The 23483-nt window shown below is 44.2% G+C and overlaps 3 protein-coding genes across 3 annotated transcripts in view; all 3 read left to right on the top strand.

Annotated features, from left to right (window-relative positions):
- The first annotated feature begins 1926 nt into the window (after positions 1 to 1926).
- Positions 1927 to 5730, top strand: pim2 (Pim-2 proto-oncogene, serine/threonine kinase). Its single transcript, XM_070910142.1, has 7 exons — positions 1927 to 2205; positions 2681 to 2781; positions 2927 to 2977; positions 3559 to 3767; positions 3851 to 4020; positions 4176 to 4352; positions 4455 to 5730. Exons 1-7 carry the CDS (start codon positions 2148 to 2150, stop codon positions 4604 to 4606), a joined length of 918 nt encoding a protein of 305 aa, XP_070766243.1. The 5' UTR covers positions 1927 to 2147; the 3' UTR covers positions 4607 to 5730.
- Positions 5731 to 7186: 1456 nt separating this feature from the next.
- Positions 7187 to 12607, top strand: slc35a2 (solute carrier family 35 member 2). The gene is made up of 6 exons (XM_070910550.1): positions 7187 to 7485; positions 8697 to 8883; positions 9271 to 9418; positions 9965 to 10087; positions 10280 to 10869; positions 12426 to 12607. The coding sequence occupies exons 1-6, from the start codon at positions 7422 to 7424 to the stop codon at positions 12457 to 12459; spliced, it is 1146 nt and encodes a 381-aa protein (XP_070766651.1). The 5' UTR covers positions 7187 to 7421; the 3' UTR covers positions 12460 to 12607.
- A 9735-nt stretch (positions 12608 to 22342) lies between these two features.
- slc6a8 (solute carrier family 6 member 8) overlaps positions 22343 to 23483 on the top strand; it is a 27610-nt gene continuing 26469 nt past the window's right edge. Inside the window, exon 1 of the mRNA XM_070910024.1 lies at positions 22343 to 22682. Coding sequence (XP_070766125.1) covers positions 22343 to 22682 — 340 coding nt within the window. The remainder of the gene's footprint in view (positions 22683 to 23483) is intronic.

Raw genomic sequence — 23483 nt, 5'->3', positions numbered from 1 at the left:
CCTCCTCTCTCCATCATCCCTCTTCCTCTTCCTCCTCTCTCCATCATCCCTCTTCCTCCTCTCTCCATCACCCCCCTCTTCCTCCTCTCTCCATCACCCCCCTCTTCCTCCTCTCTCCATCATCACCCTCTTCCTCTTCTCTCCATCATCCCTCTTCCTCCTCTCTCCATCATCCCTCTTCCTCCTCTCTCCATCATCCCTCTTCCTCCTCTCTCCATCATCACCCTCTTCCTCTTCTCTCCATCACCCCCCTCTTCCTCCTCTCTCCATCATCACCCTCTTCCTCTTCTCTCCATCACCCCTCTCTTCCTCCTCTCTCCATCACCCCCCTCTTCCTCCTCTCTCCATCATCACCCTCTTCCTCTTCTCTCCATCACCCCCCTCTTCCTCCTCTCTCCATCATCCCTCTTCCTCCTCTCTCCATCATCACCCTCTCCATCACCCCCCTCTTTCTCCTCTCTCCATCATCCCTCTTCCTCCTCTCTCCATCATCACCCTCTTCCTCTTCTCTCCATCACCCCCCTCTTCCTCCTCTCTCCATCATCACCCTCTTCCTCTTCTCTCCATCACCCCCCTCTTCCTCCTCTCTCCATCATCACCCTCTTCCTCCTCTCTCCATCTTCCTCAGTATTGCTAGTCAAATATCTGAATACTTCTTCCTTGTGTTTTGATGACATCACAGGTGACGTTGAGTTTCAGTGATATTTTAAAGAAATGCTAAATGTATGTTCATCAAGCTTAACTTCAGATTTCCTTCATGAGAGGAAATGTATATCATATTTCTTCTTACTATTATTATCGATATTGTATGAATATATTTAACAAGACATCTGGATCTTATGTTGACTTTCTCGTGATGACATTTATTTCCACAGAAGAAGAAAGCGGTCTGCCTTCAGGTTCAGGAAACCTCAGCGTTCAACACACTGACAGGAAGTAGACAGAGGCCTGTGTGCGCGTGCGTGAGAGAGGATGAGAAAGCGCGCGGCATGTAGCAGGAACCGTTGCTGTATTTCGAGACAGCTCGCGCTCTGTTCAACCTGACAGTGTGTGTGTGTGTGTGTGTGTGAGTGTGAGTGTGAGTGTGTGAGTGTGTGTGTGAGTGTGTGTGTGTGTGAGTGTGTGTGTGTGTGTGTGAGTGTCTGTGTGTGTGTGTGTGAGTGTGTGTGTGTGTGTGTGAGTGTGAGTGTGTGTGTGTGAGTGTGAGTGTGTGTGTGTGAGTGTGAGTGTGTGTGAGTGTGAGTGTGAGTGTGTGTGTGTGAGTGTGAGTGTGTGTGTGTGAGTGTGAGTGTGTGTGTGTGTGAGTGTGAGTGTGTGTGTGAGTGTGAGTGTGACTGTGTGTGAGTGTGAGTGTGTGTGTGTGTGTGTGTGTGTGTGAGTGTGTGTGAGTGTGTGTGTGTGTGTGTGTGTGTGAGTGTGAGTGTGAGTGTGTGTGTGTGTGTGTGTGTGTGTGTGAGTGTGTGTGTGTGTGTGTGTGTGTGTGTGAGTGTGAGTGTGTGTGTGTGTGTGTGTGTGTGTGAGTGTGTGTGTGTGAGTGTGTGTGAGTGTGAGTGTGTGTGTGAGTGTGTGTGTGTGTGTGTGTGTGTGTGAGTGTGAGTGTGAGTGTGTGTGTGTGTGTGTGTGTGTGAGTGTGTGTGTGTGTGTGTGTGTGTGTGTGTGTGTTTTGGGGAAACCGTCCTTCTCTTTCCCGTCATCAGCGCGCTGCTCTGAATTCTACGAATTCCTCACGCGGGATTTGAATATTCATGAATTTAACCGCAGCTTGAATCTGGTTGGCGGGACGGTTCAAAACATAGAGCACACGTCTCCGCGCTGATTGGACAGCGAGGGCGGGGTGGGCGTGGTCGGACAGAGGCGGTATAAATAACGAACAAAACAGTAACGTAGCGCTCAGAGGGACTGTGGAGACGTTATCAACCGCCTGAAGTTGTTATTTAACCGTTGAAGGTGTTTTAACAGGAGAAAATAACCTTTTAAGTTATTTATTGGCTGAAACTGGGTTTTAAAGCGGGAAGGAGACGGAGGGAAACGGCAGCATCAGTTGGTCTAAGACGGGAAAAGGTTTAAAAACGACTTCTAGAGGAATTCAACCAGCAACAGGATGGATTTTATCAGCTTCAACTAATTTACATGAAAACTTTAAGAACATGTTGGAGAAAAGAGCTGCGGAGTTTCACCTGGAGGAGGAAGTCCGAGGGAAGAACGGTGAGAACCCCAGAAGACATGTTTAAACCCTACAGGTCGACTGACTATCTTTATTAACTGTCTGTTCACTCTCATTAAACTTGAGTCGTGTCGGTGGTTTAGCTAGGCTAAAACCAGATTACATTGGAAAATCAACGATTTTAAACGTCTGGATTAGTGTTACAGCAGCATAACCGTCGTTTCAGTTACGGTCACATTTCGTTGCTGGAAAAGCGATATAGAAGCTAATATAGAACCGTTTCCATGGTTACTTTGTGTTAAGATTAAACCAACGACTGTTTTCATTATTAGTCAAACTGAGAGAAAGAATGATCATTCCGTGTCTTTGTCCCGGGACTGCAACCACGATCTTCATCACTGACTTTTCTATTTGGAGCTTTTGTGTTAGTCCGTGGTGAGACCGGAGCTCTCTGCATCACCTGCTGTGTTTTCCAGCATCATTCTGTGAAGTTCTGATGTGTGTTCTGTCTCTCAGTGAAGGAACCGTTCTGCAGTCAGTATCGCTGCGGTTCTCTGCTCGGCAGCGGTGGTTTCGGCTCAGTGTTTTCAGGCCAGAGGCTCTCCGATGGACTGCAGGTCAGACCTCGACCCTTTAATCATCGTTTAGTCTTTGGTTTCTTGTTCTAATCCTGTGAAGCAGCTTGTTAGCTGGTGTCTCTGTAGTCCTCTGACCTCAACATGGCAACTCATCTTCTCTCCTGTGTCCTGTTCTGTCCGTCAGGTTGCCATTAAACAGGTTTCCAGTGACAGAGTTCAGCAGTGGGCCAGACTGGTGAGTAACTGTCTTCATTACTGGTTAATTATTTAGTCTATAAAATGTCACAACAGTTTCCCAGAGAGCAGGGCGACACAATCCAAACACTTTATTTCGATATGAACCCAGTGGAGGTTTAGAATCAATAATCAGTCCTCCAGACCGTCGTTCTGCTGATGTTCCAGTTCCAGTTTGTCCCCCTGTAAACCAGACCTCAGGTCAGATCTGCCCTCTGCTGAACTGACAGGTGAATTACAGCTGTGGGTGGGGCCCCGCCCCTGGTTCCCACGGGAACCTGTGATGTCATGGTTCAGTAAATGATGCTGTAGGATTTCCCCTCAGTGACAGAACACCCAGAGGAAGCACAAAAAACCATGAGTCATAACAGAAAACTCCAGATGTAAAATGTTTATCATATCAGACATTATTATCCTGGTTATTTAAGTAGCATGTTGTTATTACTAAATATTAACCCTTTTTTGTTTTTAGGATCAGTTTCATTAAGAAATCAGAAATATTACCTTTAAATTCAGTCATGAAACACAAACCCAAAACATCTGGAGACAGTTTAAACATGTCTATAATCCCTCCCCCCTCAGCCCGGTGAGGTCAGCCCTGTTCCCATGGAGACAGCTCTGCTGCAGCGGCTCTCGGAGGTCGGGGGTCACGGGGGAGTCGTCCGCATGCTGGACTGGTTCGAGGTGGAAGGGCGGGGCTTCCTGCTGGTGCTGGAGCGACCGGTGCAGTGTCAGGATCTGTTCGACTTCATCACCGAGAGAGGAGCGCTGCCTGAACGCCTCGCCCTCAGGTCCGACCCTCCGAAGGCTGATCGCTTCTCATTGGACTTCTCTGCTGGTTTGTGGTGTTAAAGTTCTCCGTTTGTTTCCTCAGGTTCTTCCGTCAGATCGTGGAGGCGCTGCGGTTCGCTCACGCTCACGGCGTCGTGCACCGAGACATCAAAGACGAGAACATCGTGGTCGACACGAGGACGCTCGACGTCAAGATCGTGGACTTTGGATCAGGAGCTCCTCTCAAAGAGACGCCGTACAGCGAGTTCGAAGGTACAATAAGTTATATAAGTAAATAAATGAGTCACTGATTGATGGTCGTATCGATAAAGCTGTAGTTTGAATCTGAAAAATTATAGTAAGCCGCCCCAGACTTTATTTATAACAGGCTTGATAACACTCCTCTCCTCCTCTCCTGGCCTCCTCAGGGACTCGGGTCTACAGTCCTCCTGAGTGGATCCTGTCTCAGTCCTATGAGGCGGTCCCTCTCACCGTCTGGTCCCTGGGTGTGTTGCTCTTCGACATGGTTTGTGGCGACATCCCGTTCGAGCGCGACCAGGAGATCGTCGAGGCCACGCCCATTTTCACCAGACGAGTCTCTAAAGGTGAGCAGAGGCTCCACCCACCGCACTGCCCCTTTACAATCCGATTGGCTGTGAGAACTGTGTCATCACCCTTTTCTGTCTGCTGTCCCCTTCTCTTCCTAGAATGCCAGTCTCTGATTCGATGGTGCCTGTCGTACCGTCCCGAGGAGCGTCCGACTCTGGAGGAGATCCTGTCTCACCCCTGGATGGAGGGAGAGGAGGAAGGAGGAGACCTGCAGGAGGACCACAGCTCTCTGCCCAGCCAGTCCCTGTGACCACACAACCCTGAGTCTACAGGGCTCTGGATGGATCACAATAAAAACCCTAAACTAGGTCTCTGGTCTCTGGACTGTCACTGTGGACGGTCTCAGACTCAGGACTCTTACAGTCCCTGCAGGACTCTGCTCAGGGCGGCGACAGAAACTAAAACCTCACACTGAATTTTCAGCTTCTAGAAACCCATTTTCATTTGAGTTTGTTGTCCTGTTGCCTCCTTCTCTTGTTTATTTATCTCTTTTGGCAGCCATGTCTGATTTGGGCAGAACGACTTCCTGTTTGGTTATTTATTTGTATTTATTGGGTGTTGAAGATGTGGACTGTACGGTTGTTGTTTCATTGACTTACAGCTACATCAGAACTCTGGTTCCGGTTCTTGTCAGTCCAGTAACTCTTTATTTTCTGTCCTCTTGTTCTTTCTGAATGTTTCATTTTCCAGAGAGAAGTTGGTCAGTAGCTGTTGGTATATGTATTTATAACTTACTCAAGATTCGAAACTCGAGTTACTCACCTGATGTCTCTTCTCTCTTCTTCAGTATTCAGCATTCATACTAGTTTAGGAGAAAAATCTCAGTTATTGAAAGAGTTTCTTTCCTCCTCTGAATGTTAAAACTGCATTATTAACCAGAGTACCAGGATATTTCCTAAAATCTCAAATATAATAAGCAGGAACTAATAACCTGAGCACATTCTCTGTTTTCCAAACCACACAGACCATCACAAGGAAACAGTTCAACAACCGCAAATGACAACAACTGTTGTTTGTAAGTAAATGAAGTGACCGTCCAGTAAAAGTAGAACAGATGTCAAACAGATCTCAGGTCAGCTCTGAGGTCAAGTTCACTTCACAGCTAAAACAACACTTAGATGAAGTCTGACTCTTTTATTTTGTTTCCTGTGACATCAGATCTGATTCAGTTTCAGATGGATACCAGTGGATCTGGTTCGTAGAGGATTTGCGTCCTGTTGACGTGACCTCGCTGTAAATACTTGTGTATTTTTGCTGTTTTTATGATCAAAGTGGCTCGTTGGTCACTTGTTTATGTTTATTTACATTAAATAAGAATTTATGGATCAAAAGAAAACAAAGATCCAACGTTTGAATAAAAAAGTCACCTCATCACGTCGTCTCCTGACTGTTGGTTTCTCTGTGATGCTGCATTACCCACAATGCATAGTGTTCAAAACAATACAGACATGTTTAAAAGAAGACTTAACATAGCTGCTTCTTTTTTAACCCTTAAATTAGCAAGAACATCATAAACTAGACCTCTGGACCCCAGACTGTGAAGCTGTCCTCCTTTAAACCAGCAGGTAGCGCTGAACATCAACGCCATCTGACAGGTAAGCAGCCAATAGGATCCCTCCATGTTCAACCTGAAGGAGAACAAGGAAGCGACTGTTGTCAGCAGGATCAGAGAGGTGGAGGAGAGGGAAGAGGTCTCACTCTGACGGTTTATTCAGAGCTCCTCCTCACAGACTGTTCTTACAGTCATTATAGACCTCCAGTTTATTTCTCTCAGGCCAAAATAAATGAATAAATAAAGGTAAACACACTTCTGTCCAGCTGATATGAAAACAAGCAGCTCCCACTGACTCACGTAACTTTTAGTTTTTAACAGTTTATTTAAGTATTCACCTTTTTCCTCCACAAAATGACATTTTGTCTATTTAAACGTTGTCTATAAATACAGAAGTCCACTGAACTAATATTCAGACAAAATGTATGTTAAAAAATAAACATATAATATCCAAACAGTAAAAAAAGGAAACAAATCATAAAATGAATAAACAACAGCGAATGGTTCACAATGAGAAATAATCATTAAAACAACTAAAACACTTCAGTCCAACTTTAAGGAACTTTTGCAGTCAAACATTTACTAATAATTCAGTTGATTTCTTAGCATTTTAGCAACCGAGATACAAACTGATCAAAAACAAAATGATTTTAATATTCCAGAAGGCTTTTTCTTTAAAAAGATCAGAAACCGTTTCTATTTCTTTTCATCAGAAAACTCACGTCAGACAAATCAGTACACAGTGATTGATGGAGTCTGTTTATACAACGGATAAATAATCAAATGTGAGTAGTTTTTATGCAGTATCTTTTTTATTATATTTTCTTTTCAACTGTATTCAGAAAAACAAAAAATATAAATGTAAATGGTTTTAACAGCTGTCTTTATTATTATTTATTATTTATTAGAAGAGGGGATTGTGTCCGTGTACTGTGTGATTTCATGAATGAGTAATGCAAATCAAAGTTATATCTGTTCATATATGTGGATGTGGTATTTTTTTAGTGTTGTTAATGAATTAAAAATCTAAAATTTCATAATAAAACAATTTTCATGAGATTCATTATTTTAGACACGAATAGAGGGACATCAGTATTACATATATTCAATTCAATTCAATTCAATTCAATTCTATTCTATTCCATTGTCTATATACTATATTACAAGAGTTTCTTCATCAGAGTGATACATCCTGTCAGACAGTTTGTCCTATCTCTGCAGCAGGACTTAGTTCCTGCAGTTCCCGGACTCCTCAGATCTTCCACGGACTGTTTTTATCCCGGTGGTCCCGGTGGTCCCGGTGCTTCCTCCGCAGGCTTCTCTGTCACCAGCTCCGGTCTGATATTTGTCTGAAGACCCGCTGCCTCCCGCTTTCACCCGAAGAACAATCCGGAGGTCGGTGCTCCGGTTGGACCTAAACTGTGAGCTGGGGCTAGCTGGGAGGCTAGCGGAGCGTTAGCCGAGCAGGCAGCGGGGTGAAGGCTCGGTCCGGACAGCGGGCAGAGGGAGCAGCATGGCCGGAGGGAACCACAGCCAGGCGGCGGAGGAGAAGGCAGCGAGCCGGAGTCAAAGTGAAGGTACGAGGGTCCCGGGGGGTGGGCGGGCGAGTACCTGCATGAGTTAACTTCACACGGCCCACACGGCTCTAAACCCGGGGAGCTAGATGACGAGAAGGCGGGTGTGTTGAAATAAGAATTACAGTTTATTCTCTGGTTGAATTTAAAATAAATAATAACAAAGTTTTTGTCTGTATTAACTGACAGGGATGTGAAGGCTAGCTAATTAGCGGCTAAACTAACCAGACTTAGCTGACTTTATGCGGGTTATTGTTTATAGAAGTTAACCAGGAAAGTTAACTAGTAAGCTAACTAACTCATGTCGACAGTGTTAGACGTACTTGCAGGTGTTTAATAAGTACAGCGGGTACCGTGGTGTTAATTTAAACTAGGGAAAATGAACTGTTAGCATGCTAGCTGACCTGGAGGCTGGCGTACCAGGCTAGGCTAATTTGCAGCCGCTAACTTCACTGTTTTGTTGTTGGTCTGTAACTCGTGTCTCTGTAGCTAACTGACCCGCTGGTGTCCGCTGGTGTGCTAATGCTAAACAGCCTTTATTTACCTTGTGAAAGGTGTGTGAGCCAGGTGTGTTAGTGAGTAATGGGTAGTAGGAGCTGGTGACGTGGAGGTTTGCTCAGGTGGAGGCACGCACGCACGCACGCACGCTCTCTCCTGGCTCTTGTGGTGTAAATGTGTCGTCAGGTTTGTCCACACTCAGCCGGTGGTGCTAGTATTACTAGTAGAATTCAGATCTTTATTAAAGTACCACTGTGTGAAAATACTGGTGATCCTCTGACTCTTCATCAGCGCCACCATCAGGTCAACATGTTCATGTGTCCAACACTTTGGTTTATGACCAAATACCTGCAGAGCTGATGACGTTCATCAGCCTCAGCTGGACTCTGTGTTTAGAGACAGACCAGAACACAACATGTTTTATTACCGCTAAAGACTTTTTAGCCTCATGTGATGAAACATTTATTGAAGAGCAAAAGGCTCTGGTTTCTAAACTGGCAAACGTCAACGGTTTGTTTGTGGATGTTGAACCTGCTGCAGGGCTTTACTCCCATTCAAAGACCAGAGCGTCCCAGGATGTGGTGATCAGGTCTGGATCACAGGCAGTGTTCAGGATCAGGACTCCTTTGTGTCAAAGAAACTAATGTTCCTGTTTCCTTATTGGAGCTCCCTCTCTTGGCTTCATTCGGAGCTTTGATTTGTGTGTTTTCTTGCAGTGAACAAGAGGTTGAAGTACATCAGTCTGGCCGTGCTGGTGGTCCAGAATGCATCGCTCATCCTCAGCATCAGATACGTCCGCACGTTGCCAGGCGACCGCTTCTTCACGACGTCGGCCGTCGTCATGGCGGAGGTCCTGAAGGTCCTGACGTGTCTGCTCATCATCCTGATGCAGAAGAGATGTAAGTGAATCTCCCACTGATGATGACGACGATGATGATGATGTTTACCTGCGACATGAGACTCTACGCTGACATGTATTCTCAGGGTCACTGGTGCACCTCAGTGAAATGTTTTTTAGACAGGTAACATGAAACATACTGTAGATTACTAAAGAAGTTACTTGCTCCTGTTGGGACAGAAACAGTGGAGAAGTAAAAACCAGAGAGCAACAACATGAAGGTCCAGACAAGATCTGATCACACCAGACAAGACCACAGAGGCTGCTGGCTGTCAGTCCAGACCACAGGAGAGTCCTGTAACACTGCAGGGACCCAGACGGGCTGCACCAGCGGGAGAACGACATTATAATATACTGTAACACCCTCTCTCTCTCTCTCTCTCTGCAGTCAGTGTGAAGGAGACGGCGTTCTTCCTCGTCGACTCCATCGTGTTTCAGTACAAAGACACTCTGAAACTGGCCGTCCCTTCGCTCATCTACACTCTGCAGAACAACCTGCAGTACGTCGCCATCTCCAACCTGCCGGCCGCCACGTTTCAGGTCAGAGTTCAGAGTCTGCTGTTATTCTGTATTTTCTCGTGTTCAGACTCAACCTGTCTGTCCGTCTCTCAGTCCTGTCTCACTTCCTGTCTGTGGCTCTCAGCTCTCAGCCCATTGGTTCCTGCTGAAGACGTCAATCTTTAAAAAACTCCTCACAAATATATAGTTTCATGTTTAAAAGGCTCAGTCATTCCCTCCAACAGCTGCTCGCTGGAGTTTTTATCAAACCAACAGGAGGAAATAGTGCATCTGTTGGGGACTATTTTCAGCGGCGGATGAATCCACATGTGGAGCTCTAGTGAGTGTTTGTGGCAGCAGGACGGTGTGTGTGTGTGTGTGAGTCCAGATAAACTACAGTGTGTGTGTTCATGGTGATGAAGGAAACAACAGTGAGGCTCACTGATGAGTTTTAATAATAATACCAATAATAATAAGATATAGCAGGTTGTTAGTAGAAACATTCACTGCTGCTTTGAGTCTGAACATGTTGAAGAAGAAAACGATCAACTTGTGTTAATGGTGAATCGGTTGCTCGCCCCCCCTCAGGTGACCTACCAGCTGAAGATCCTCACCACGGCTCTGTTCAGCGTGCTGATGTTGAGGAAGTCTCTGTCCAGAGTTCAGTGGGTTTCTCTGCTGCTGCTGTTCGGCGGCGTCGCCATCGTACAGGTGAGTCGTGTCGCCTTCAGCTCACCTGTCAGCTGTGCTTATTTGATGTCGACGTAGTCTTATTACGCTTTATTTTGTTGATTTATCTGACACTTCCTGTCTGGCATCAGTGTGTGACCGTATACAACTTACTGATCGATCGTATTGACGCGCTCGTGTGATCAGTGAGCTGATCGATCGTTTCCCTCTCAGGTGCAGCAGGAGGGGAAGAAGGAGGCGTCCGTGTCGGACAGCTCCAATCAGAACTACACTGTCGGGTTGGTTGCCGTGGTGATCAGCTGCCTGTCGTCGGGATTCGCCGGCGTTTACTTTGAGAAGATCCTGAAGGGGAGCTCCGCGTCCGTGTGGGTGAGGAACGTGCAGCTGGGGATCTTCGGCACGGCGCTCGGCATGCTGGGACTGTGGTGGAACGACGGCACCGCCATCGCCGAGCGCGGCTTCCTGTTCGGCTACACCGACATGGTGTGGTGCGTCATCTTCAACCAGGCGTTCGGCGGGCTGCTGGTGGCCGTGGTGGTGAAGTACGCCGACAACATCCTGAAGGGCTTCGCCACCTCCTTCTCCATCATCGTCTCCACGGTGATGTCCATCTACCTGTTCGGCTTCCACGTGGACCTGCTCTTCACGGCGGGGGCGGGGCTCGTCATCGGCGCCGTCTACATGTACAGCCTCCCCAAAGCGGCCGGCGGCTCCTCGTCCCCGAGCTCCTCCTCGTCTTCCTCGGCGTCTTCAGCGTCGCCGAGGCCGAACGGAGGCGCAGAGATGGAGGCGTTTCTGCCAAAGTCAGTGCTGGTGAAGTGAACTGTCTCTCTCTCTCTCTCTCTGTCTCACTTCCTGTCTCTCTCTGCGGGGTCAGAGGTCAAACTGAGTCATCTGCTGCTCGCTCTCTGACCTGCTCTCTGCAAAGGTCTCTCGACCTCTGATGGTATCCTGAGTTGACCTCCTCCTGACTCCTCCTCCTAACTCCTCCTCCTGACCTCCTCCTTCTGACCTGCTCCTGACTCCTCCTAACTCCTCCTCCTGACCTCCTCCTCCTGACTCCTCCTCCTGACCTTCTCCTGACTCCTCCTGCTCACCCCATCCCCCCTCCTGAAGACTCTGGAGACAAAAAGAGGAGAAGACGCTTCATTTTCCTCCTCTCTTGCTTCCTGCTGGGTCTCTGCTCTCCATCAGGCTCCTCAACTAAACTCACGGACCTCCTCGCCTCCTTTTTTCTCCTCCTGTGATGAAAAGGGGGACAGAAGAGTCGATGTCCTCCTCAGAGCTGAAAACTAACATTTGGTTTGTGATGCGGACGAGAGCAGAGACTCACTTTCCTGCTCCTCTGCTGTAAGTCTGCTCCTTCCCTCGAGGGGGAAGAGGAGGCGAGGAAGGGGAGCAGCGCTCCTTACGCCTAGTTTTAAGCTTTTCCTCCTAAACACTAACCTCTCCTCTCTCCTCCCTCTCCACCTCAGAGCTCAGGGAGGCGTCGTGTCTCCTCCCTCTGCCGTCCACATCACAGACTAACTGCAGGAGGAGGAGGAAACCCTGACCGTCTGTCTGACCGTCTGTCTGTCTGTCTGTCTGTCTGTCTGTCTGTCTCGCCCTCTCTGCCTTAAAACTCTTAACTCTACTAAGTGAATGAAAAGAGAAGAAGCCTTACGCTGGATACAGATCACATGTTGATTATTGATTATTGAGAAACTGCAGTCTGATCAGATGGAGTGTTTTCACTGCGCAGCTTCACTTCATCATCATCATCATCATCACTCATCTGGTAACTGACGTGTTGTCGTTCTGTCGAGCTGCTCAGTGAAAACATCGTAGCTTCTTGTCGGCGGCCATGTTTGTGTTCGGTGCCTTTTCTTCTCATCTGTACAGAAGCCATACGATTGTGTTGGTGTTAGCGGTTAGCGGTTAGCAGAGTCCACTCAGACCAACTGGAACTGAAAACTCTGCAGCTTCATACAGAAACTCTTTCTTCTGGTTTGAGGGACACAAACGGCTCCTGTCTCGTCACGAAGACGCTGAACTCAGATCAGTTTGAGAAGCAGCCGAAGGTGTGACGGGAGCTGAGAGAGGAATGTGCTCGTTGATTGGAGCACCTTTTTAAATGACTGAATCGTAATAATTATAATGTTTGTTCACCAAAACTGTCCTGCTGCAGGCGTCTTGTTGAAGAAGACGTCCTGCGGAGGCGCCCTGAATGTTGTTCTGTTGCTGCGCGTCGACGGGCGGGTTAAATGGTGGGGGGTCGATGGGGGTTGAAGTGGTGTTTGTCTGTTTGTCTGCTGAGCTGCTTCTTGTTTACGTTGATGTTTGACTTTGAGAGGAAAGTTTTTGGTTGTTGTGTCTCCAGATCGCTGCAGGAGGGGATGAATACCTGTTTCTAATCCGAGACTGGAGGACCCGAAGGTCCAGGTCACCATGTAGCAATTAGTTTGTGGTAATTTGATTCATCGCAGATGTATTTGTTAAAACCTTTCGAGCACATTATAAACTGAAATGATGGCGGCCTGAAGGCAACGCCTCAACATCGACTAAGCGACTGCAGGTAATGATTGTTTACATTATCGATTGATCTCTTAATGACTTCTCAGAAGTGTGAAGTTATTATGACACAATCAGAAGAAGAAGAATCATTTTCCTTTTTACAGTTTTATTGAGATCATGAAATTTAGCTTTAATGAATATTTCAAACATTTCAACAACAAATAATTTCTTCATGGAAACGGTTCCTAGATAATGAACTCGTGTTCTCAGACGGAGAAACGTTTTTCACATCGATGTGGAGACAAAAAACTTTTTCTCCCAAAGTGCAAAAAGAACTTTAAATATTTGTTTTTGTTTATTATCATCAGAATCGAAGGTGTTTTTCTGATTTTGATCAAACTGTGAAGGGAGAATAAAAAAGTTATTTTACGTTCTGTTATTTTCTGTTTTTGTGAAACGAAATGATCCAGCTGGCAGTTTGTGTCTTTTGGGACTCCAATATATCAGTAGTTGTTATTTAATGTGGGAATGAACGGCTGATCGGTTGGTGTGTTTTATTTCCGGGTGGCGGTGAACGAGGAGGAAGAGGAAACGATCAGAGCTGCTGTTCTCTGATCAGTCATAAATATTTACAGTCAAAGTTGCCGGTGAGATTTTAGACTCAGCAGTTCAACTGTGACGACGACAACATCTGAATTAGACAGAAATGATTTATTTGATCAGAAATGATGTTTAGTACGAAAGCTGAAAGCAGTCGCGATCCTGTAATCTAGATAAATGATGACGAGCAGATAAATGTTTATGATTTCATTATCTCGAGACAACAAAGAACAACGATGCTGTATCCTGAGAATACAGCATGCTGGGAAAGTGTCTGTGTGTCGAGATTATGAGACACATCTCTCGACAGGAGAAATGATTCCAAGATGAGATGAGACGCTCGCATGATTTAAAACGTGTTTATCTGGAGATGCTGGAATAATTAGATTCCAAGGGGAGAGTTATCTTGTTGTTATAGAATTGTAGAATTATGAATTTCTTCATTTAAAATGAGTAAATTCAGCTTCAGCTTTCATATTCTGATCAGTTTTGGTTTCCGTTGAATCTACATTTGTCTGGAGCGCCACCTGCTGGCAGTTTAAAGATAATCCTGAAGGCTCCTCATTGGACCTCCAGGCGGAGAGCCGTCCAATAGGATCCTTCAGAAATCTTCCTCTTCCTGTCTGGAAGTGTGTGTTTGGTTTGTATGAAATCTGTTCGGAGGGACCGGACAGTTTCATCACTGATCTGTTAGTTTGCACTTGATTGTCGACTTGTACCAATGCCTCTGAATCTGTACATACTTCTTTTGGTAAAGTTTTATATAAACAAGGACATGGACTCAAAGACTCTGTCTCTCTCTATTTTATGTTCTGATCCTTGGTCAGTTTCCACAATATGACGCAGTGTTAGAAACACTGTGAGGAAAAGAATCTGGAAAAGTCCAAATATTTGAGAAAAAGTTGAAATGTGAGTGAAAAGTCATCATTTTAAGAGGAAGTTGTAAAATCAAGATTTGAATCCAGGAAGAAAAGTCTGCTCATGTGGATGAACTCAAATTACAGGTTTCACAACAACAACTTCTTCTAAAAATGTCAGATTTAGTTTTCCTGAAACTCCATCGTACCACAGGAAGGTCAAATCTAATCTTTCCTCATAAAAGAAACTCTCAGGAGCTTTTCAACTTTTCCTTACAAACGAGCTTATTTATGTCCCCTGAACTCGTCTTCTCAGGCGTTTCTAACCGTGGATGTAAACTCGTGCAGCTCTGACCGCCTCAAACTAACCGTCTGCTTCATGGATGATGAAGATGAAGCTGATCTCCATCTTCTCATGTGACTCTGGAGGAGACAGAGATCAACAGGGTTTCAGTTAAATGTTGGACTGTTCCTTTAGACATCAGTGAAAAGTTTCCAGGTTGAGATTCTCACATTTGAGAAATGGTATATTCCTGTATGGACAACTTAATCTATGAATCAGTAGCTACACATATATGATGTCGGCTTTAATCCAGTCCTCCTGTGTTCCTGAGTGTCTCTTCCATAAAGTAGTTGTTGTCACTTTAAGTCCCAAAACACTGAATCCTACATTTCCCATAATGCAACAGGATAGTGTGTTTCAGTAGAGCCTCTCTGCCACGTCTCCAGTTTGTGACGCAGACCGTATGTTGGACATCATCAGGCCTTTTTATCTACAGCCATCACTTCTCGCCTCAAGCATGTTTCATATCGAATATTAAGAACATAAAATAACACAACAGTAATTATCTTAAGTTCTTTACTACAGTAATACCACACAGTACAAATACTCTGTTCCAGTACAAGTCTGCCAGTATAATCAGTAAATGTCCTTAAAGTTTTCCAGCAGTCAGATGTCCTGTGTCTGTCCTCCTGTTATAGATTCTGTCATTAGAGGATTATTCCTCCTCATTAATGTGAAGCAGGATGTTGCTGTTGGAGCTCATTCTGAACTATCAGCTAATGATTATTAGTTCATTTTCTCCATTAATGGATCGATTGTTTGGTTTGGAAACATTCTGCCGTCACAATGAGAAAATGAAAAGAAAATGAAATGACAAATAGTTTCCAATGAATTTCCTGTTGATCGACTGATTGATGGATTGATTGATTGATGACTCATCGTTTCAGCTACTTTTACATTTTCATTTGTTTTGTGTGTAAAAATCTTCATTTGTAAAGTAACTAAAGCTGTCAGATAAATGCAGTGAAGTAAATATTTCCCTCTGAGATGTACACAGTAACAAAATATAAGTAAAATACAAGTACCTCAAATTTGTACTTGAGTAAATGTACTTAGTTACTTTCCAGCGCTGCTGAATAACTTTATTCTGGTGGATCACGGAATCGAGGAAGTTTCTTATATTTTTAGATTCAGAAAAGAAACTAATTTAAAGTCTACATCCTGTTTAAAATCTTTATTTGAAGTGTGATTAGCTCAGAAAATATTTAATATACACAATTATACTTGTTCCTTCATGTCAGTGAAGACGGAAAAAGTTTCCACCAGCTGAGGACGGACCAGGACCAGGACCAGGACCAGGATGTGTGTTGTTAGTATGTAAAATACTGAAATGTAAAATTAGTGGATTTGTAATATTTCGGAAGGAAATCATTCAAACAGTTTTTGTGAACATTTCTTACTAAAACAAAATTTAAACTGAAACTGAAAACAAACTATTTTATTCAACATAAATATTTTGACCAAAAGAATCCGTCAGTTTACAGTAAATGTCAGACGTAACTCGACGTACCATAAATACTGAGCGAAGCATCTGTCATTTCAAAATAGAAGGTCGTATTGTATTTTCATCGTTCTTTTTATTTAACTTCTTCATATGTGAATTTTAACAGTTGCTTTTCCTTTTGCAAATGTACATTTCCTGAAAATCAGGAAGAAAACCAGTTTTCTGAGGCTGAGGAGGACGAATCAGGACGAACCAGGACGAACCAGAACGAACCAGGACCATGTGTGCTTTAACAGTGATGAGTCGGGTTCAGGCAGTCTGACCTCCTCTCTTCTTCTTCTCTGCTTGTTTCTGTCCTCCAGGTGTGCAGGTAAACAGAAAGGATCCTGAGTGACAGACAGACGGACATTTGGACAAACTGCTGCCTTCGTCCTCCTGCTGAGGTCAAAAACAGAAACTATGTCCTTTATTCTTTTATTCAACCAGTTGTCAGCCTTCACTGTTTATTTCACACATTAACAATCTCGTAGTTACTTTGAAATAATAAAGACATAACAAGATAATTATCTTGAGATGATCCTGAAACAACCAGATCATCATCATATGATCTTGTTTTCTCAAAATAATGACATGAAGTATGTTCTTTTAAAGAAAGATATAAGACATAAGAATCGACACCAAATTGACCGTCTGGTATGGAAGCCCAATACTGCCAGAAAAATAAAACAAAATGTATGAAATAATTAGTAAATGAAAGTATCAGATGGTAAAATTATGGCATAAATCAATAGATTTGACTCACTTAATTTTGATTTAGAACCCAATAATATTTTGATTTATGATGAGTGTTTTAACTTTTATGATTTCTTTTTTTAAACTTAAACAAAAATAAAAGGCCAAAATGTATCTGTCACATTCAGAAAGGAAACTTTTCAAACTATTCAGTGAATATTTCTGTTAAAGGTGGAAGTCTGTAACACAAATGTGCCTCAGAGCAAAGCAGCGACGTCAACCTGCTCAAAACTGAATTTAAAGGGAAAATCAGCCTCAAGTGACCTCAGTTTTTATGTGAAAGTTTACAGTGTTTCCTCCTCAGTTGTTTGAGTTTTTAATATGAAAATGTATTTTGAAAGATGTTTTTTTTTAACTCCGTTCGTTATAAACAGCTCTTCATGTTGTAGATGTATTGTTCTTTTCACCTCGGTGCCTTAAGCCTCCAGAACAGTTTCTAACTGTCATTAAGCTTTAAAATAAAGATTTTATTTTGAAACTGTACATTTTCTAAGACATTAAAGTGGAATCTGTTCTCATGAGAAACAATGTGCTCGTCTGTAATTTAACTCTCCTTTCAGGATCTAGTCTGTAATAGACATGGAGACGTTCAGCGGGACAAAGACAAAAGAGAAAGACTAAAGCCTCCTCAGGGGGGCGCCAGGGAGCTAAAGGGGAGGCGAAGACACTACGTGAATCAAAAATCAGTCAGATGTGAACACACAGACGTGGAACATATTGAATCATTCAGTGTGACTTACACTTCCAGAGGAGATCATTATCTCATCCAGAATAAATCCACCGAGACATCAGAGAAGAAAGAGAACAGCAGCACCGACCTGCAGCTGACCTCACAACAAACCATCGCAGGAGCTCATTTAAGGGCTCTCTGATGGCTTTAATGGTTGCTGTCGTCATCTTGGTTGGATGTTCAGCAGGTATAATGTTAACCATGTCCACCATCTTAGTTTAGCGTGTTAGCATGCTAACATTAGCTAGTTAGCAGTAAACAGAGAGTCCAGCTGAGGCTGATGAATGTCATCAGTTCATAAACCAAAGTATTGGACACGTGAACATGTTGACCTGATGGTGGCGCTAGATGAAGAGTCAGAGGATCACCAGAGTTACTACAGTTCATCCTGAGGGGACCATGAAGGTCTGAACCACATCTCATCACAGTCCGTCCAGCAGACAGACAGACAGACAGACAGGCAGTTTTATCACTCCCATCCTTTCATAATCATTTTCTCATTTTTCAATAAAAATAAGTCACATTAAGCACAATTGTTTGTTTGTAAACACATTTTATTCACAAGAATTTAAAATAATGTGTCCTTTCATCTCCAAGGTTTATGTTTGATAGAGATGTTTTTAAAATGTGTTTCAGGGTAAGAAATAAATGTTGGCTGTAGTTTGATGTGGAACCAGCAGGTGGAGACAGTGACTGTTTCCATCCTGAGGAGCTCCAAGAAGAAAGAAGGGTAGCAACCTGCAGGTAAACATGACAGAGAAAAGTCTTCTGCTGCTTCAGAGGTACTTTCCAGGTTCAACATTGTTCTGGATTGTTTGGAAATATGAATGTAAGACTGAGACTGAGCTGTTCTTTGACCTCAAAGTCTTCATCTCTTCAAATCCCTGCCTGGCAGTAGTCAAGACCATCCAGTCTCCTTCAGATTTTAGTTGCAGCCTTCCTACTTTCTTTCCTAGAAGTCAAGGTGCCTGTCCAGTTCCAGATAGTAGTCAGCATCCACCAGTATTTTGTTCCACCATTAAATACCTTCCCTCCACACAAATATCTACCTATGGCCATCCAGTTACTTCCAGATATTAGCTGCAGCCCTACCAACATTTTCTTCCTATTCATTTCCAGGTATTAGTTGGTCCTCCACACAATGGCCCTCCAGTCATTTCCAGGCGTTAGTCATGACTACACCATTTGTCAGGTTTTATCAGGACACTCAGTCCCTTCCAGGTATTAGTCCGGTTCTTCCAACCCACTGACGCACTGTTTTCTCTCCTCTCTCCACCTCTCTGTCTGTCTGCCTGTCTGTCTGTGCAGGTGAAGAAACACTGAGAGGTGAGTGTTAACCTTTATTTTAATCATTCACTAAAAAACATCCTGTGACTAAAAAGTTATTTCTCTTCCAAATACTTAACGAACTTTATGTAACTTTCTCAGAAGTCTCTTCTCACTTTATTTACCCAAAGCACATCTTGTCCATGTTAGCCAACAGGTCATTGTGACGGCATTTCTCACTATTTTCCACTCTTTACATCTTTAAAAGTTAGTTTAGACTTTCCTGCAAGGTATTTCCTGTTCAAGTCCCTCCCAACAGGACATGGAAGAGTAACGGTGTCTTTTTGATACTAAACTCTTATTTCTGGACTGTAAACAGCATTTAAAGTCCAAGTCCTGATGTATGTGACTCAGTGTTAAATAAAACAAAAGTGAAAACTAAAAGAAATATCAGTCACAGTCATTAAACCATATTTAATATAGTGTTATATTGTTAATGCTCAGGATTTTTATCCCTCACAGACTTCAGTTGTCGTAAACATCTTACAGTCTTTCCTGACCTGACCTCAGCATTAAGTCACGTCCACGGAGCAAAGGAACAAAGCTTAGAATAAATTAAAATACGTGTTTACAGAGTAAGTTATGTATATTTGCAATTCGCTCTGTATTTTTGTGGATGTGACTTTACACATCACAAATACAAAAAGACTTATTTGTGGATAGTCAAATATAAACTAATAGAGTCCAATAAAAACGTCCATATCTTTAAAGCTCTGGAGTAATAACTTTCATTCTTTCCTCCTTGTTGTCAAATACAAAGACTTCTGTCTTGTCTTTATCTAACTGAAGGATAATAACATACAGCTGTTTATTTAACTGATCGATCACACAGAAAGTTTGTTTTAGTTTCAGGCTGAAACAGAGAGAAGAAGATGAGTCCACAAATGAAACCGTCTTAATGAACGTGTTCTCTGCTGAGTCACTCAGAGAGTCAAGTTTCATCCAAACGAAGCTCAATTTCAAACTGAATTTCTAGAAAATGATCCAAATAACGTGTAATAATAATAAAATAATAATAAATAATGACGTGACCTGCTGCTTGTTTGTGTGAGAACGTGAGAACAGCTGTTGGAGCTAATTCTCCAGTCGCTGCCATTAAACCACCACAGAAGAAGAGGAGGACACGAGGAGATGACGTCATTAAAGGAGCTCCAGTCGAAGCTCAGACGATGGAGAACATGATGGAGAACATGATGGAGAACATGATGGAGAACATAATGGAAATATGACATTTGTGTTGTGAGGAAGGTCCCAACCTCCTCATCGCTGCACACAGATCTGACTTTCAGTCACAGCTTCATGTGCGGCAGCGTTTGTTCACTGGTTTATTCACTGGTTTGTTCACAGGTTTATTCACTGGTTTGTTCACTGGTTTATTCACTGGTTTGTTCACAGGTTTATTCACTGGTTTGTTCACTGGTTTATTCACTGGTTTGTTCACTGGTTTATTCACTGGTTTGTTCACAGGTTTATTCACTGGTTTGTTCACTGGTTTATTCACTGGTTTGTTCACAGGTTTATTCACTGGTTTGTTCACTGGTTTATTCACTGGTTTGTTCACAGGTTTATTCACTGGTTTGTTCACAGGTTTATTCACTGGTTTGTTCACTGGTTTATTCACTGGTTTATTCACTGGTTTGTTCACAGGTTTATTCACTGGTTTGTTCACAGGTTTATTCACTGGTTTGTTCACTGGTTTATTCACTGGTTTGTTCACTGGTTTGTTCACTGGTTTCGGAGTTTCCACTGTGCTTAAGAACAGGTGGATGGAAACAAATCTACCGATGATTCACTTTGAAGGTTTGGTGATTGGTGATGCGTTTGAAGATGTATTGATCACCTCCAGCTCCAGTTTGAGACCCCAGTTCTATAGCTGGACTGGAGGAGTCTGACTGTGTGTGTGTGAGCACATTGTGGGGACTCGCCTTCCTTCTGGGGACATAACGTCCCCATAAATAAATGATTCCATTTTAGAGTTAAAAAGATAATAAAACAGTGATCCTCCTCAGCATGTTATAGTGGCTCATAATGAATGTAAGTCAATGTAACGTCCTCTCAAGTGATGGAAACGTGACTGTGTGTGTGTCTGTATGCGCGTGTGGGGGGACCCGTGTGACGTCAGATATATAGAAGAGAAAGGAAAGGGAGGGGGGGGTCATGAAGGTAGAGAGAGGGAGGAGTGATCCTGATGACGTCCACAGAGAGAGGGGGCGTGGCCGTGTGCGTGACGTCACCTCAGCAGCAGCTTCTCCTTTTAAAGCCGCCGGTAGGACAGACGGACAGACAGACAGACAGCAGGAGGACTTTAAATACCTCGCAGCGTCTCTAACGGGACATTTGTCAGCTGAGAGAACTGGGACGCGTTCAGGTCCGTCCGGACATTTCTCTCTCTCTTCTCCTCCTCGGATGGAGCTGCAACAATTCCTCCACATCCTGCACCGCCCGCCCGCCGCCGGGACTGAAGCTGCGCGCCGCTCGGTGTGTCTGTGAGAGCAGAAGCATCGTGATTCGGTCCTCGCCGGTCTCTCCGTCCTCTCTGTCTCCCAGCAGGCCGCCGTCTCCTCCGTGACTCTCTGTTCCCATGCGATTCTTCAGACTCACATTCAAGTGTTTCGTGGATTGTTTTTGAAGGTCGCGGTCCGGTTTTCGGTGTAATTCCCTTTATTTTTTATTTTCACATTTTTTACTTTTGTCATTTGATCTCTTATTTTCGATTCGAGAAAGAAATGTCTCCAGATTATTACTAGACATTCTGAATTCTGTTTTTACACATTCAATCTGAATTAAATCGTCTGGATCTAATTGGATTGATCTATAAAGCAGCAGATTCTGGATCCTCCGGCTGCTCGCTGAGAATAATAATAATCATATTTATTATTACTGAACACGAAGAAAGACCGAGAATTAAGGTGGAAGCAGCAGAGGTCTCGAGGCGGACTGTACGGGACAGAGCTGGACCTGCTGCTGACTGACTGACTCATCTGTTTCGGACTGGTTGTAGGACTCTGACAGGAGGGGGGACACAAGGTGAGCAAGACTCAGATTTTAGGACTAAAATAAGATAAAATTTTAAACTTTAAAGAGACAAAAATCTACAATCTAATTCAAAGAGAAAAGGGTCGTTACTATTGCAGCCACCGACTGGTTTGTTTCTGGTTTTTAACTGGTGTGTGACTGCTTGTTGGGGACAGAAGGTGAGGTGGACATAGAGACAACAGAGCTCATAAAAGCTGCAAGTTAAAGGGAGAAGAACCAGTGCTGACTGCTCCTGTCCTGAGGGGTTTGTTACTGGTTTTTAACTGGTATCTGACTGGTGAGAGGAAGTGAAGAAGGAACAACTTTTAGGATTTAAAGAAGAAGAGGCTTTAAAGCAACTCAAATCTGTGGAATTAAAGGGAAACCAGTGCAGCTGAAACTTTACTGAGTGAAAGTGAGAAACACAAAAAGAATTAAAGGGAACTACAGCTGACCTGATTCTTACTGGTTTGTCACTGGTGTCTTAACTGTGAGAAAAGACCAGATTTTGGGGACAGAAACCAGAAACGGGACAAAAACTAGCAGGAACTGAAGGACCCCAGAGTGAGACGTAGACTGACCTTTTGGAGCCTTTACTGAACTGATTCCTGACTGTTTTTTAACTGGTTCCTGACTAGTTTTAACTGGTTTCTAACTGGTTTGTGGACTGTGAGTGATGGAGAAGCAGGCCCTGCCAGCCTCGTCCTGCTCTCTGGTGCTCCTGGAGGAGACCAAGAAGAACCCCCTCCTCCTGTCTAACGGCGGCGGTGGTTACGCCACCGCGGCTGCTAACGGCAGCCTCGTCCCAGCGGTGGGGCCCGGCGGTGGCGTGGTGGGCGGTGCTTGTGCCGGACCGGACAAGAAAGCGGTGGGTGTGGTGATGGGGGCGGGGCCAGGATACGTGGAGCGGGAGACGTGGACGCGGCAGATGGACTTCATCATGTCCTGCGTGGGCTTCGCTGTCGGACTCGGCAACGTGTGGAGGTTCCCCTACCTGTGCTACAAGAACGGAGGAGGTGAGGCACAACACACACACACCTAGGCAACATATATCCAGCAGAGGCCCCGCCCCCTCTCTCCTACTGCTGCCATGTTCACATCAGCTGTTCAGAAAAAACACGTTTTAGAGTCGGAGGTATCAGGAATTCTTCTTTCGTCTTGGAATAAGAGCAGTTTTCTGTAAATCCAGCACAGCCATAAGCTCATGTTAGACCCTGACCCCGACAACACGGGCCAGGTACTTCCAGGTTCAGTTCCTGAGGTGAGTCTGTGAGAGTCCAGAGACCGGATTCAGCATCAGTAGCTGTTTTTAGACAGTAGATGGACTCAGAGTAAACTGCAGGAACACATCTTTGTTTCAGGGACAGATGCTGAATGAGGCCTTTCATCGAGGCTAGGGCTAGACATGACGGGGGCGGGGCTTGGTGTGTTAGGGGGCGTGGTCTCTCCTGGTGACGACGCGTCTGTTATTTATTGATCAGAGTGGCAGCAGCAGGTTCAATTGAACTGTGTGTGTGTTGCCGTGTTATGTTGTCCCTGTCCTTTATCTTCCAGCCTCATTCTGTGTCTTTGTCTTCAGCAGCCTGTGTGTCCATGTCCTCTCCTGTCTTCTGTTTTTTAACGAGCTCTTCTTCAGAATAACATTCTTACTTTTCTTTAAAAACCCGCCGACACAGCATGAACTACACACACACACACTCAAACATTTAGTCTCTTATTTCTAATTTCACCTTTATTTTACTTTTATTGTAGGAATATTTTGTATCACAGAGCAGAGACGTTCCATCGTCCTCGTCACAAACTTTATTTCTACTGCA

Source organism: Enoplosus armatus, chromosome 8, assembly GCF_043641665.1.
Source record: "Enoplosus armatus isolate fEnoArm2 chromosome 8, fEnoArm2.hap1, whole genome shotgun sequence".
Lineage (NCBI taxonomy): Eukaryota > Metazoa > Chordata > Actinopteri > Centrarchiformes > Enoplosidae > Enoplosus > Enoplosus armatus.
Note: the sequence above shows the minus strand (reverse complement) of the source record. Positions and strands in the feature narration are given on the sequence as shown.